Source organism: Clarias gariepinus, chromosome 22 (genome assembly GCF_024256425.1).
Source record: "Clarias gariepinus isolate MV-2021 ecotype Netherlands chromosome 22, CGAR_prim_01v2, whole genome shotgun sequence".
Taxonomy (NCBI): domain Eukaryota; kingdom Metazoa; phylum Chordata; class Actinopteri; order Siluriformes; family Clariidae; genus Clarias; species Clarias gariepinus.
The window spans coordinates 960,273-973,890 of record NC_071121.1 but is presented as its reverse complement, the minus strand read 5'-3'; the positions used below and the strand labels follow the sequence as shown (position 1 = coordinate 973,890).

At 40.7% G+C, this 13,618-nt stretch overlaps 1 protein-coding gene across 1 annotated transcript; it reads left to right on the top strand.

Annotated features, from left to right (window-relative positions):
• Window positions 1-11,414, top strand: LOC128510426 (protein Wnt-7a). Its single transcript, XM_053482699.1, has 4 exons — window positions 1-88; window positions 1,423-1,649; window positions 6,097-6,368; window positions 10,030-11,414. The coding sequence occupies exons 1-4, from the start codon at window positions 18-20 to the stop codon at window positions 10,510-10,512; spliced, it is 1,053 nt and encodes a 350-aa protein (XP_053338674.1). The 5' UTR covers window positions 1-17; the 3' UTR covers window positions 10,513-11,414.
• Window positions 11,415-13,618: the final 2,204 nt, after the last annotated feature.

The following is a 13,618-nucleotide window of genomic DNA, read 5'->3' as shown; positions in this document are numbered from 1 at the left end:
TCCTCTCACTCCTCATCATGAGCCGCAGGTCGCGCCGGTGGATATCACGCATTCTCCTCTGTCTCGGGATCATCTACCTGAAGATCGGGTGAGTGACTGTACACACTGAGCTATGGGTCTGCACACACACACACACACACATACACAGCACGCTATACACACGGTATATCCCTCAGTCGGGTGTGTGTGTGTGTGTGTGTGTGTGTGTGAAACGTGTAAATCCCTGCACGAGCTCGGTGCGCTTTTTCAAAAAACACTGTAAACTCGGAAAATAAACAACAACAAATAAATAAAGATTATTGCATCGAGCTGCAGTGTATCAGCTCTAAACATCTCTCAGGATCATTAGACTCATCTCAGCTCACAGATTTACTATTAATATAAACAAATACTCCACATGACAATCAACACCGCTCGGGGTACCAGGAGTATAATAATAATAATAATAATAATAATAATAATAATAATCTTATAGAATAATTCGTTATAAAAACCTAAAAATAACTTATCCTTGGACCCTTCAATTTCAATAGATAAATAGGGTGCCAATACTTGTAGAGTTGTTTGGATATGTAAATATATAGACAGACATAGATAAATAAAAAAGGGTGCCAGTACTTGTACAACTGATTGGATAGATAGAAAGACATAGCAAGAAAGATTGAAAAGGGGGCTAGATAGATAAATAGGTATATACTGTAGATAAGCAGGGTGCCAATACTTGTAGAGTTGTTTGGATAGATAGATAGATAGATAGATAGATAGATAGATAGATAGATAGATAGATAGATAAAATGCAAATATTTGGACAATTTATTGGATAGATAGAAAGAAAGATTAAAAAGGGGATAGAGAGATAACTAGGTATATAGATAAGCAGGGTGCCAATACTTGTAGTTGTTTGCATAGATAGATATAAAGACAGGAATTTTTATTGTATTTTTATCTGCTCGTTAATCCTCTAATGCCTTAATAACCTGTAATAACGATACAGACACACATATGAGCAATAGAGCAATAACAAATAAAGTAACAACAGAATCCATAATTATACACCATCCACTGTCTCAGAAGAAAAGTTGTCCTAATTGCCCCCATTACTATAAGGGTACCGTAGAGGGCCTTGTTGTTCCCTTATTAACCCGTAAAAGACGCACACGGTGCGACTGTAATCAGCTTTTTTTTACATTACATTTAAAGGTTCATTAATGTTCCTGAAGTTGAGCCGATGTGATTTTAAATGTTGATGTCCATAAGGGAAGGTTCAGGCTGGTACCGTTCACTCTGACAGTCTACAGTAAGCGCAGGATGTGAGTGATAAATCAATGCTTTTGTCCATCCTGTGTATATCACGGTCAGCACGTGGACCTGTGTAATCACTTAGCAGATTGACGTTCTGTGTCTCTGTTAAATCTGCTGTAGAGGGTTCTCATCAGTGATAGCGCTGGGAGCGAGCATCATCTGCAACAAAATCCCAGGACTCGCACCTCGACAGAGGATCATCTGCCAGAGTCGCCCGGATGCCATTATAGTCATAGGAGAGGGAGTGCAAATGGGCATCAATGAGTGCCAGTTTCAATTCAGGAACGGCCGCTGGAACTGTTCTGCCCTCGGCGAGAGAACCGTCTTCGGAAAAGAGCTCAAAGTGGGTATGTTGGAAAATGCAAATTTTTGTTGTTGTTGTTATGTGTTGAGGTGGAGATGTGCAGGAATGCATGCATAATGCAACAGTGCAGGAGTTCCTTCAGCACCGCACGCTGTAAAATTAAACATGATGTCCTTTTCATTAATTCAGGACTCATTCATCACCCCAGATGTTCTCTCTCTCTCTCTCTCTCTCTCTTTCTCTCTCCACAAGAGTTTATGCAGTTTCTAGGTGTTCATTTAACCCTGTAGGATTCGATTCCTTCTGTGCTCGGGAACACAACACCTGTTGCGTAACAGTGTGACTGTAAAGAAAATGTGCTCTGAGAGTTGAGTAACAGCTCGCTCCTGAACCCCAGGCGAAAAACAGTTGAAACGACAACATGTGAAAACACACAGCTAAACCTTTAACGCTGAAGGAAAAGCTGCGAAATGCATGAGCTCCTGAATCAACTCCTGAATCAACTTCTGAATCAACTCCTGAATCAAACTCCTGGTGTGAGTTCAGGATCACAGCACTTATATTTCATTCCAAAAACCCACTCTTGTGTTTCTCAGAGTTACAAAATACTCTTAGTAATTAAACACACACCCAAATCTTTTACATTCTCAAAACATCAGCAATAATCTGTATAATCTCCGATTTAAAAGAGAGAGAGAGAGAGAGAGAGAGAGAAAGAAAGAGAGAAACAACCTTCTCACCAAACTCTACCTCTGGCCAGTGTGAACATTTCATTCTGTACTGAAACCTTTTGTGATTATTTAACACACACACACACACACACACACACACATTATCTGCATCACTTTCCTGAATAAGAAATAAAATACCTTTAGTGTCCTACAGAAGAGTAAGAACCCTTGTTTCCCATAATGATCCCTTAAAGAACCATTTTAGAAAGCTACAAACCTTCAAGAACCCTTTAAAAACCTTTTGAAAAACTTTTAAAGAGTGTACAGTAATCATGTTTGTAACTTTTTGAAAAAAACAAAGCACTAAAAGAAGTTTCTTTAAAGGTTCTGTGTAGAGATATGAAAAAGTCACAAGTAAAGATCTTCCAAAATGTGTTCACTTTCCACAATCCGCTTTATAAGCATTTTTGTTTTCTTTTCGTTTTCCTACAAGAAATGGTTCTAATTTGAATAATTTTAGAAAGCAATAAATGTATAGTTATCAATAAACCTTTGAACTCCACATGTAATCTCTGAAGGGTTCTTTTTAAAAGTCTATGTAGTTCCTACTACAGAGGGTTTCCCTTTCATGAAGACATCCAAGAAGAAGCCTTTTGGAAAGCTGCAAATCTTTAACTACCCCAAGAGTCCATGGGGAACCACTGGAGAACTCCAGATTGTGTGTTTCTCTATCAGAAAGGGTTTCTTGTGGAGCCTTTGTAGTAAGCTTCAAAGAAACTTTTAGCTTACAAATGAAACGTCTTGTGCTTTGTATGGTTTAGTCATAATGATGAACATAACAGGCTCATGGTAGAACCTCACACAAGGGCTTTCTTCTAAAACTAAAAGCACCAAAACCTTTAAGGAAACTTGTTCTATATCTTCTATTAGTTTAACTGAAGTTTCCCGACAGTCCCTGGCTCTCTGTTAACAATCAGTGAGTTTAAGTGCTTTTCTCTCACAAACAGTTCCACACAGAACCATTTGGAAACTATGACGTCTTAATAATCCAATCAACCATTAAAGAAACTTCTGGTTTCTATGACAGTTTATAACTGGTTTAGGATGCGGTACTGAAGCTGCACAGGGTTCTTAGGTTCCTGGTTTCCAACCAGGTAAGCATTCTGCTGCGTTCTGTTGAACACTTTACGGTGTGAAAGGGTTCTCAGAAGACTTTTAACTGAAAAGCTCTTAATTGGAGAGATCGCCACAGAACCTTTAAGTGGGTAGAAGCAGGTAGGGAGTCTTAGCCACTTAAATGATTCTGCATGAGAGGAACTTTTTTGTTTGAAGGTTCTATATCAAGGCTTTAAGGCTTAGAACCTGCTTGGTTTAATAGCTGTAATGGTTTAGTGGATAATTACTGTAAAGGTTCTCAGCCACTGAAAAGTAAAACCTCTTTGCTGGAGAGTTCTCTATAGAACCTTCAAAAGTGTAAAAGCTGCTAAGGGTTTATCTTCACTTAAATGGTTCTACATGGAACCTGTTCTGAACTTTCTACATTGAACCTTGAAGGTTAAGCTGCTCATTAGATAATTAATGGCTCTTGGCAGCATAAAATAGTTCTTGACGTAGAATAGTTCTACACAGAATTCTACATAAAAATTTCCACAGTTTAAATCTGCTTAAAATCGTTCTTAGCACGTTGTATTAGAATTCTAACTAGAACTCTCTAGCAGAAGAGCAGGTGAAGAACCCTGAAGACGTGTAAATGTTTCGAGGTTTTCCAGCAGCAGGTCTGAGAAGCACACGAAGCGAGGGAACGGTTCTGCATGCCTGAGATGTCTGTGAGATGAGATGAGTGTGTGTTTGGTTCCCTCAGGTCATGCAGGTAGACAGAGTTCCAGGTGTGTCCTTGTTGGTTTTGTAAATGAATATTGAAGCTCCGCCACCCGGCACAGAGGCTTGACGCGAGAAGAGTTCAGACTAAACCGTCAACACGTCTGTTTGCGTTTGTCACGTTCTGCTGCACACGTTCTACACATTTCTGTTATTTAGTGCGATTAAAGTGCAGGAGAATCCCTCTTTCCTTTTTTTTCTTAAACCAGAAAATAAATTCCTGTTCGTTACGTCTCAGAGAGAAAGTTTTAACTCAGAATGTGTTCATAAAGTTCCACTTAGACCAAACAAGAAGATCTTTTATTCTGTTTTTTTCCACCAAATGTTGACATAAAACCTATTTACATATAAACAAATAGAAATATTTTGAAAATATTATTAAAAAGTTACAAAAATCATACACAGTTAAAGTACACAATTAAGCTAAAGCAATTATACAAATATTTATAAATATTTATTATTATATACTATTATATAATATATAAAAAAGAAACAAATAAAAAATCTGGTAAACATGTTAAAATAAGGATAGTCGTCGCACATTGTTATTAAAATAATTAAGTATTAAATACAATATAACTATACAGTATATATTTATAAAATATAATAAAAAAATATATATTTACATAAAAAATTATCAGTAACAATAATTAAGTAAAAAATATATTTGTTATTATTATTATTATAATTATTATTATTATTATTAAGAATATTCTCTATATTTTATATGTTTTATATAATTATAAAGCATGAGCTGATGATTTCAGTTTTATTTTTTGTTTTAAGTTACATTATTTACACCCCGATTACACAAAACACTCCGGTGTGTGTAAATGATTTATCAAAAGGAAGATGTGTGATAACCTCAGGATCTCTCTCTCTCTCTCTCTCCTTTCTTAAAGTTGGGATTTTTGTAACGAGACAGAAACTGTAGAATATTTACCAAACTATAAAGCAACTCATGTATATCAATAATTACTGTATATACGAGTGACAAGCGATCCGAGTACCTGCAGCAACACTGGAAGGTTCTAAACGATTTCACACACCTAGCAGTTAAAGACTTAATTTAAAAAGAATTTGATATTATTAGTGAACTCTAAAAAACTGGAAATCAGAGACTGGACACACACAAGCCCCGCCCCCTCTGTCACCTTGTTGGTAAATATAATACCTCTATGTTGTTTTATATATTAAATGATCTTAACCAAAGATCACGTTTGTTCAGAGTGAAAGCGTTCGAGGATTAAAAATCAATAACGGTTTAGAAGCGTCACCAAGATGGCTGACGAGGGGGCGGGGTTTACTGTTAGTTTTTAAGAAAATAGTCAAAGATGGTTTTGTATCTGTGAAAACACACACACACCTGTCACTTTGACAATGAACAACGCTCATGCAGAATGCAGGTGTGTAAATAATACACTCCGTGAAGAATCAGTAACTGTGCTTGTCAATACACATCCGAAGCTAGTGTGTGTGTGTGTGTGTGTTGGTGTGTGTGTGTGTACAGATCAGGTTACACACACCTCACATAAAATCCGTCTCCATCATGTTTGATGTTTTTCTGACACAGATGATTCAGCTACTGTATAAAACGTGATTATACAGTGTGTTAAACGTGTAGTTAATGAAACGCTAGCAAGCGCCTGCCAGCCTTTAACGAACATGAAATTAGCTCAAAGACAATGAGAGGCTGCTCGCGATCGCCAGCTACATGTGCTTAGCAGCTTTCGTTACATGTTACGGTGTTACATGTTCAAGAAAAGTTATGTATGTGAATAACTGGTTAGAAAAATGTTTTAAAAAGTTTTTCTCAGATGCTAAGCTGTTCCTGTGTGACAGTGGAGGTGAGGGGTTCACACGTGTGGGGAAATGGTACGGTCTGTTGCAGTGGTGATGAGTTATTATTTAGTTATTGAAGTGTGTGTTGGTCTGTTTCAGGCAGTAAAGAAGCCGCATTCACGTACGCCATCATTGCAGCGGGCGTGGCCCACGCCATCACAGCAGCATGCACGCAGGGGAACCTGAGCGAGTGCAGCTGCGATAAGGAAAAGCAGGGGTTCCACGGCCGGGCGGACGGGTGGAAGTGGGGCGGCTGCTCGGCCGATATCCGCTACGGCCTCGGCTTCTCCAAGGTGTTCATGGACGCTCGGGAGATCAAACAGAGCGCCAGGACGCTCATGAACCTCCATAACAACGAGGTGGGACGAAAGGTACGTAGATTACAGATGAAAAACACAAACCAGATCATTCTTTAAAGTAGAATAGAAACAAGAAGCGCTAGTGTGGTTTATATTAAAGGAGCGGTCTGTGATTTTCAGGACGTTGGATGTTAGGGTCAGGGGTCGCTCAGTGGTTCATTGGACGAGGTTCGGAAGGTTCGGAAGGTTTCAGAAGGTCCCAGATCCGAACCCCATGACCCCATGTCACTGTTGGGCCCTTGAGCGAGGCCCTTAACCCCTAAACTGCTCAGATGTCTAATGAGATAAAAATTTAAGTCGGATAAGGGTGTCTACCAAAATGCTTAAATGTAAATGTCCCCATCATGTTTATCAGTCAGGAACACTCTGCCTCTCGCGCTAACGCTGCGCTAGCTGATAAGGTTATTAATGCTAAGTGCACAGACAAAATCATCAAAAGATGATTATTCCTCCTGTAGCATGGCAACTTAGTAAAGATAGCAAATAATTTAGAAAGGAGTAGAATATCATACTTCTTTCTGAACACTGAGTCAAAGTTTGATTCGAACCGTACATACTATACTGTACACATACGAGGGGCGTTCGAGACGAACCGGGCGGAGCTAAGAGTTCATTTCTTTTCTTTGTGCAGTATATTGTGGAATCCCAGTGCAACAGGTTGCCTCCTGAACCAGCACTGACACTGGAGACTCCTTCCATGAATGTGATAATACTGTAACTGCACATTTCTCCTGACGGAATGCGTGCCTTTTTTTGTCTGATGTGCTGTGTGTATCAGCTGTTACTACAGACTCAATTATATTATTAGAATATAAACCTGTGATTTGCTGAGAGCTAACGCAAATCCTGACCTCGAATTAAACCTGATGCACTTCACGGATCTAGAAGGAAGTCGGGGCGGAGACAGGCTCTGCGCTAGTGCTCTTGGCATCTTCGCGCTCGGGCGTCAGCATCCTGGCACCGAGTCCGAGGGCGAGTTCGAGTTCGAGCTGGCAGCTCAATAATGAGAAGCTTTTAGGGGCTAAGAGCAGTTTAAGTGGCAGAGTTTGATTACCAGAGCAGATCAGAGGATCTAGACAAAAGCATTGGCTCCCCCATGTTCTGCTCAGTTTACAAGGCACTGACTCACACCGCGATCCCCTATAGGTTTTATCTCTCCGGCTAATGGTGAAAAACGGCGACATGTTTCATCTCTTCCACGCCCTGCCTTTGTGTGTCAGACCTTTTAGCTTCTCTAAATGACTTTCTTTTTTTTTCACTTTCACCTGCATCGCATGAAACTTGTCCCTCTCTCCCACTCTGCCTCTCTCCGTCCCACCTCCTGCGGTCTTTGATGTGGTGCGAGTTCATATCTCCAGGCTAAATCGTCTCCATAAAAGCTTTTTTTGTATGTGTATGTGTGTGTGTGTGTGTATTTGTGTGTGTGTGTGTGTGTGTGTGTGGGTGGGTGTGTGTGTGTCATGCATCTTTTCTTCTTCGCATCAATAGCGGTACAATTCAGCGTGTTCAGACGCCCAACATCGCTTCCAGCTCAATAAATCCCAGTGCTTGGGTTTAATGAGGAGGAAAAGAAGTCTCCGTCTTGTCTCTTGTTTGTTCCACGAGTTCTTATAAAGACGATTCATGGCTCCTCAGTCATCCATGCTCTTTTTTTTCCCCCTTCTCTCTCCGTCTTTTTGGCTCATGTCTGATTCACACTGGCTTATCTACACGACTAAATTGGCTTTTAGTGGCCCGAGTTTGCTTCCAGGTTCATTCTATCTGTAGGTTTTGTCTCTCGGCTGCTAAAAGAAGCCTCTGTTGGGACGTTTCCTCTCTCGGAGTCTTAATGTATGCTGGCTGATGTAATGACATCTTGGCTGTCGTTGCTCACCGCTAAACAGGAGATAACAAAAGCCATCGGTCGTTTTAGCCACTGCATTTAACGGCTAAGTGGCTCTGAAAAGGTCATGTTGATTGGTGGTGTGTGAGGAGGAAAGAGAGGAACTTTGTGCGAGGGTGAGAACACGGTTTAAAACGCTGGCCTCGTCTCGCAGGGTAACTTTTAAAGTGACATTTAAAGCAGTTTCACTTAACTCCTTTTCTTCAGGTCGGGTGTAAAATCGGACAAGTTCGTGGAATGTTATGAGGATTATTAGACCGAAAAGGGAAATCTAATATCTTGAGCGTTTCAGTTAACAGATCTGATCAAACTACCCAGCTGTCTGCATCATTTAAATTCATTTTTAGATTTAAAGAAAAACACTTTAAAAACTACTCAGCCTGGTGCAGAAGTGGGAGGTAACTGAGTTCGTGTTCTCCGATACTGTACATATTACATGTTCCATGTGTCTGTACTTTACTTTAGTAGTTTTATTACTGTATATAATACTTTTTACTTTTACACTCTTTAAAAGTACCGCAGAAATCTGTGCTTTACTTAACTACATTTCTGTATACAAAGTGAATTTGAAGTTGAGTACTTGTGTACTGTTACTTAGGTACGTAAGTATATACTGTAGAGTGGGTCTACTGTTACTTGAGTATTATTTGTCCTGGGGAATCTCTACTTCTACTTAAGTGCAGGACTTGTGTACTTGTGTCCAGCTCTACTGCGACGCTCCTTCAGGTCCCGGCTCACAAACTCCTACTTTGCAATTAGTTCCAGTTGACTGTTTGACACGTATAATCGTTACTTCATCTTCTCCTGTCATATACAACCTCTCAGAAAAAATGTGTACAGAGACGTTTGGAAGACACATGAAGGCTTTAAGGAAGCGCCAGTGATTGTTGTTGTGTCTGGTGACTGTCTCACACCCACAAGCGACAACGTTAGCAGTTGCTACACACCCTTAAAAGTCACACAACAACATCTGAAATGCTGGTCTTCCAGGAACTCCCATAATGGCTCTTTCTTTAATTCGATCACCAACCAATTCCACATGTTTTGGGGCCGTTAAAGGATTTTCCTGGGAGCCTGGCTTTTCAGAAATAAAAACTTTCTACCTTGCTACCTAAGAGCAAAAGTTTTCTACGAGTTTTTAGGTTTAGAGCTGTGTTCTTTACCTTTAGGCATTTGGCAGACACTCCTATCCAGAGCGACTTACATTTTTATCTCATTATACATCTGAGCAGTTGAGGGTTAAGGGCCGCGATCAAGGGCCCAACAGTGGCAACTTGGTGGTTGTGGGGTTTGAACCTGGGACCTTCCGAACCGTAGCCCAATGCCTTAACCACTGAGCTACCCCTGGCCCCTGTTCTGTTATTCTACACTGCTATCAAAAGTCCTGCTTTGACTCGAACGCCTTGTGTAGGACTGTTAACTTTTATATAAAACCGTACAATGGAAACAAGCATTCTAGGAACTCTTTACAAAGCTCTTTAAAAGCCCCTATATAGACACTGAGAACTCTAAAGCATACAGTATGGATTTAGAGAAATTTGAAGCTTCTAACAAAATGCCTGACTGCAAAGGAATAGGTTTTAGGGAACAGGTCCAGGTGGACAATTTAGGTAGAATGTTTAACAGGTGAAATTGAATCAGGTGTGATTATGGATTGAGTGGACGTCTCTGGTCAGACGGTTCTCAATACCTTGAGAGCAGGAAACACTTTTAGTAGCCAAATCTGACTTTACAGGTTTTTTGTGCTTTATATAAACCCCTGAATTGTTCCACATGTTCCCCTCTGAACAGGTCCTGGAGCGGAACATGCATCTGGAGTGTAAGTGTCACGGCGTGTCGGGTTCCTGCACCACCAAAACATGTTGGACAACTCTGCCCAAGTTCCGCGAGCTGGGCTACATCCTAAAGGACAAGTACCTGCAGGCGGTGCACGTGGAGCCGGTCAAAGCCAGCCGCAACAAGCGTCCCACCTTCCTGAAGATCAAGAAGCCGTTCTCTTACCGCAAGCCCATGGACACGGACCTGGTGTTCATCGAGAAGTCGCCGAGCTACTGCGAACCGGACCCTGTGACGGGCAGCGTGGGGACGCACGGGCGGGTGTGCAACAAGACCATCACGCATCACTCCAACAGCTGCGACCTGATGTGCTGTGGGCGGGGCTACAACACGCACCAGTACTCGCGGGTGTGGCAATGCAACTGCAAGTTCCTGTGGTGCTGCTACGTCAAATGCAACACCTGCAGCGAGAGGACAGAGGTGTACACGTGCAAGTGAGCGAAGCCGCGCCGAATCACCTCGGAATGGCGGTTTCGATGCTAGCGCTAATGACGATATCCTTTTTACTTTGCACAATATAACCACTGGATGACTTTCTGATTACTTCCTGGCCTGAGCGACGTCCATCCCGGTGCATTCCGAGCACTCTGGCGGGTTTGTTGACCTGCGAGGCCCCGCGGCGTCCGGGCGAGTCTGGAGCTGTCTGAAACGTGTTTAATGCTCCGCTATTAAGACTTTTCTCCACCCGCGATCGATGATAATGAGCGTGTACACGCTCAACAAAACGAGAATTCATTTAAAGAAATGAGTTTTATTTATTTATTCATTTATTTTGGCTTGAGATATGAAACGTGGGTAGCGAGAGCTGTTTCGATTCACACTGGAAGCTGAAAATACTACTGAACACATTACTACTGAAACCCGACTCACACTGAAACACTCCTGGCATGCCGGATTTTTCCTTTGTAGCAACAGCATGCCTTTTTATAAATAATCTCCGCTCTATATTGCTGCTAGTCTGGATTATCACGCACAGTGCGCTAGTGGAATAACTCCTGATTAAAACCTCGATGTATATTTTTAACCGCAGTAGCGATAAAAGTCCAGACGAAATGAACTTTACACTCAGAGTATATTTTGTGAAAAGAGTATTTGTATTTTTATATGAATGTTTTATTTATACTGTCGGTTTTTTCTCCTGTTGGTCGTGCACACTGCCCCTCGGTTCGCTCCCGCGACACTTCTGTGGAATTATGGGTGACTTTTACACGGTTCTACTCGCAGATGTTAGCGCCATTAAAATCAACCTAACGCATTCCAGCGGCTTCGTCTGTTTTTATCATCCAGGTGTCGAGGATTCGCCTCATCGGGGAGAACGTCTGAGCCGATCGGGATGCGAGTTGGCTAGAATTTTATTTTAGAATATATTTACATCTCAAACTGAAATTACTACTACCACTATTTCTTTAAATTATATTAACCCTTATGAGGTTCTTCGGTTCTCCCTCTGAGAGAATCCTCAACATCCATAAATTATTTCAAATCATATAATCCAGATTTATTTTGTTACTCTGAACAAAACTGTTCATTTACATAAATCTTAATGGAAATACCTGAATTGACTGATCTGTTCTACAGAGAACCCTACAGCACATGGTTCTCCTCAGCAGAAAAGGTGCCCATTATGTAAGAATGTAAGAGTGTGTAATACATTCTCCTAAATTCACACTCAATGTTTTATTTTTTATTTTTATTAATATCTAGAACCTAATGGTCGTGTAACATTTAGCTTCTTGGTTCTTCCAAAGTACAAGTAGAACCCCTTGTAAAAGACGAAGCAGAACCATGATCCATAAAACCCTTCAAAGAACCCTTGCAGAAACCTTGCTTTTAATAAAACCGTACCTGATAGATAAATGTTCCACACATGACACATGGTTCTAGTTCAAGGTTCCTCTGGTAGAACCTTTATCCTTATCATAAAGGGTTTTAGATGAGACACTTTAAAGAAGGGACAAGTCCTGTTCTGAAGTGTACATCAAGCTTTGGGAAGGTCATTTTTAAACTCCTGACAGGTTCTAGAGATTTTGTACTGCACAAAAGGTTCTTTAAGGGGTTTATTTAATAAACAAGGGTTCTTTGCTTTCAAAATGTCATGAAAGTTCTACTTGAAAGCTTCATGGTTTTCAGCAGAGGCACAGACAGAGAACAGGGAATGCTTAAACGTTGTATCTAGAACTTCCGAAAAAGTGTTTTTTATAAGACAGTTTGAAGAACCTTCAATCCTAAAAGCTCACTTAGAACCAAGAAACTAAATGTTAAACTCCTCATGGGTTCTAGATTGTGAGAAGAAATAAGGAGAAAAAAAAATCTAGATACAAAAAGCCTTCTTTAGTGGTTCCTTTTACAAAAAGTTATTTTAAATAGACAAGGTTCTCCTTGGGTTCTTTGGAGAATAAAGGCTTTTCCTTAAGGGGAACACTTAACGGTTCTAGAGTTTGGAAAGGATTTGTGCATTTAACAACATGCAAATGAATCTGATTGTATTTAATCATTCCAACATTGTTCTTATGGTTCTCATTAACAGGAGAATGTTTTTTCCTAAATCAGAGCGCCTAAAGAGTGTTCTAAAGGCGTCCCGGTGAGAACTTGTTTATCTCTGGCGACTCTCAGGTGATGGACGACTCTGACTTCCTCTTCATTTCACTTCACACCCTTAAACTGTGTGTTGCTACAACAACCCGTTCAGAGAGACGCGAAATGCAGAGCCGGGCCAAACGCTAACGCTCCAGAACCGCGCACATGTCCTGCATACTAACTTCCAAAACCTGGAACTCAAAGTGAAGATGTAAAGATGTAAGGATGTACGGATGGAAGATCTCTGTGCTGCTGTCGGAAGAATCGAGAGGATTGAATTAAAGCAGGTCTGAGCGGAGCGTTTAGTTAAAGTTAAACCAGAAAACCAAGAGAACAGTTAAAGGTATAAATCACGCGGTTTTGTAAAAGCGTAAAGCTTTATGCGCGCTCGTTTGCATCACTGAGGACGGCGGCTGCATCGTTAGGTCGTCCTATGAGCGGAGAGCAGAGTTAACGATTAATTCGAGCTCATTTATAGTGAAAAGTAAAGTCACTCAGGGCCATTTAACTTTGAGGGGATCGATCACGCTGTCTGAGGCCTTAAAGGGAAAAATTACAGCTGACTTTTAAAATACGGCATCACTCGGGTGGGGGTGGGGGGTTGGGGGGCTTATGGGGCGTGGCGGTGAAGTTTGGTATGGTGTGGCCGTGAATTAATCAGATTAACACACGCTAAGACATCAGTTGTATTCCAGATTATTTCATCATGAAGGGGGTTTTAATTAAACATTTTTCTTCCTTTGTTTTTTTTTTGGAACCTTTTTCTGACCTCAGGCGCTTTATTCCTCTTAAACCATAGCGATTACAGTTACTTTTTACCAAATTACAAACTAAATGTTGCTTATTGACTTATACAATATATAATAACTGTTTTTGAAGTTGAAAGGATATTAGCATCTAAGATTACAAATTCAAACCTCTGACTGGAATTTTGCACCAAACAATCAAACTGTTTTTAAAATTAAAA

Coding starts and splice junctions, on each gene's coding strand:
- LOC128510426 (XM_053482699.1), top strand. CDS start 18: ATGAGCCGCAGGTCGCGCCGGTGGATATCACGCATTCTCCTCTGTCTC. Junction 89..1,422: donor ATCATCTACCTGAAGATCGG/GTGAGTGACTGT, acceptor AATCTGCTGTAG/AGGGTTCTCATCAGTGATAG. Junction 1,650..6,096: donor CGGAAAAGAGCTCAAAGTGG/GTATGTTGGAAA, acceptor GGTCTGTTTCAG/GCAGTAAAGAAGCCGCATTC.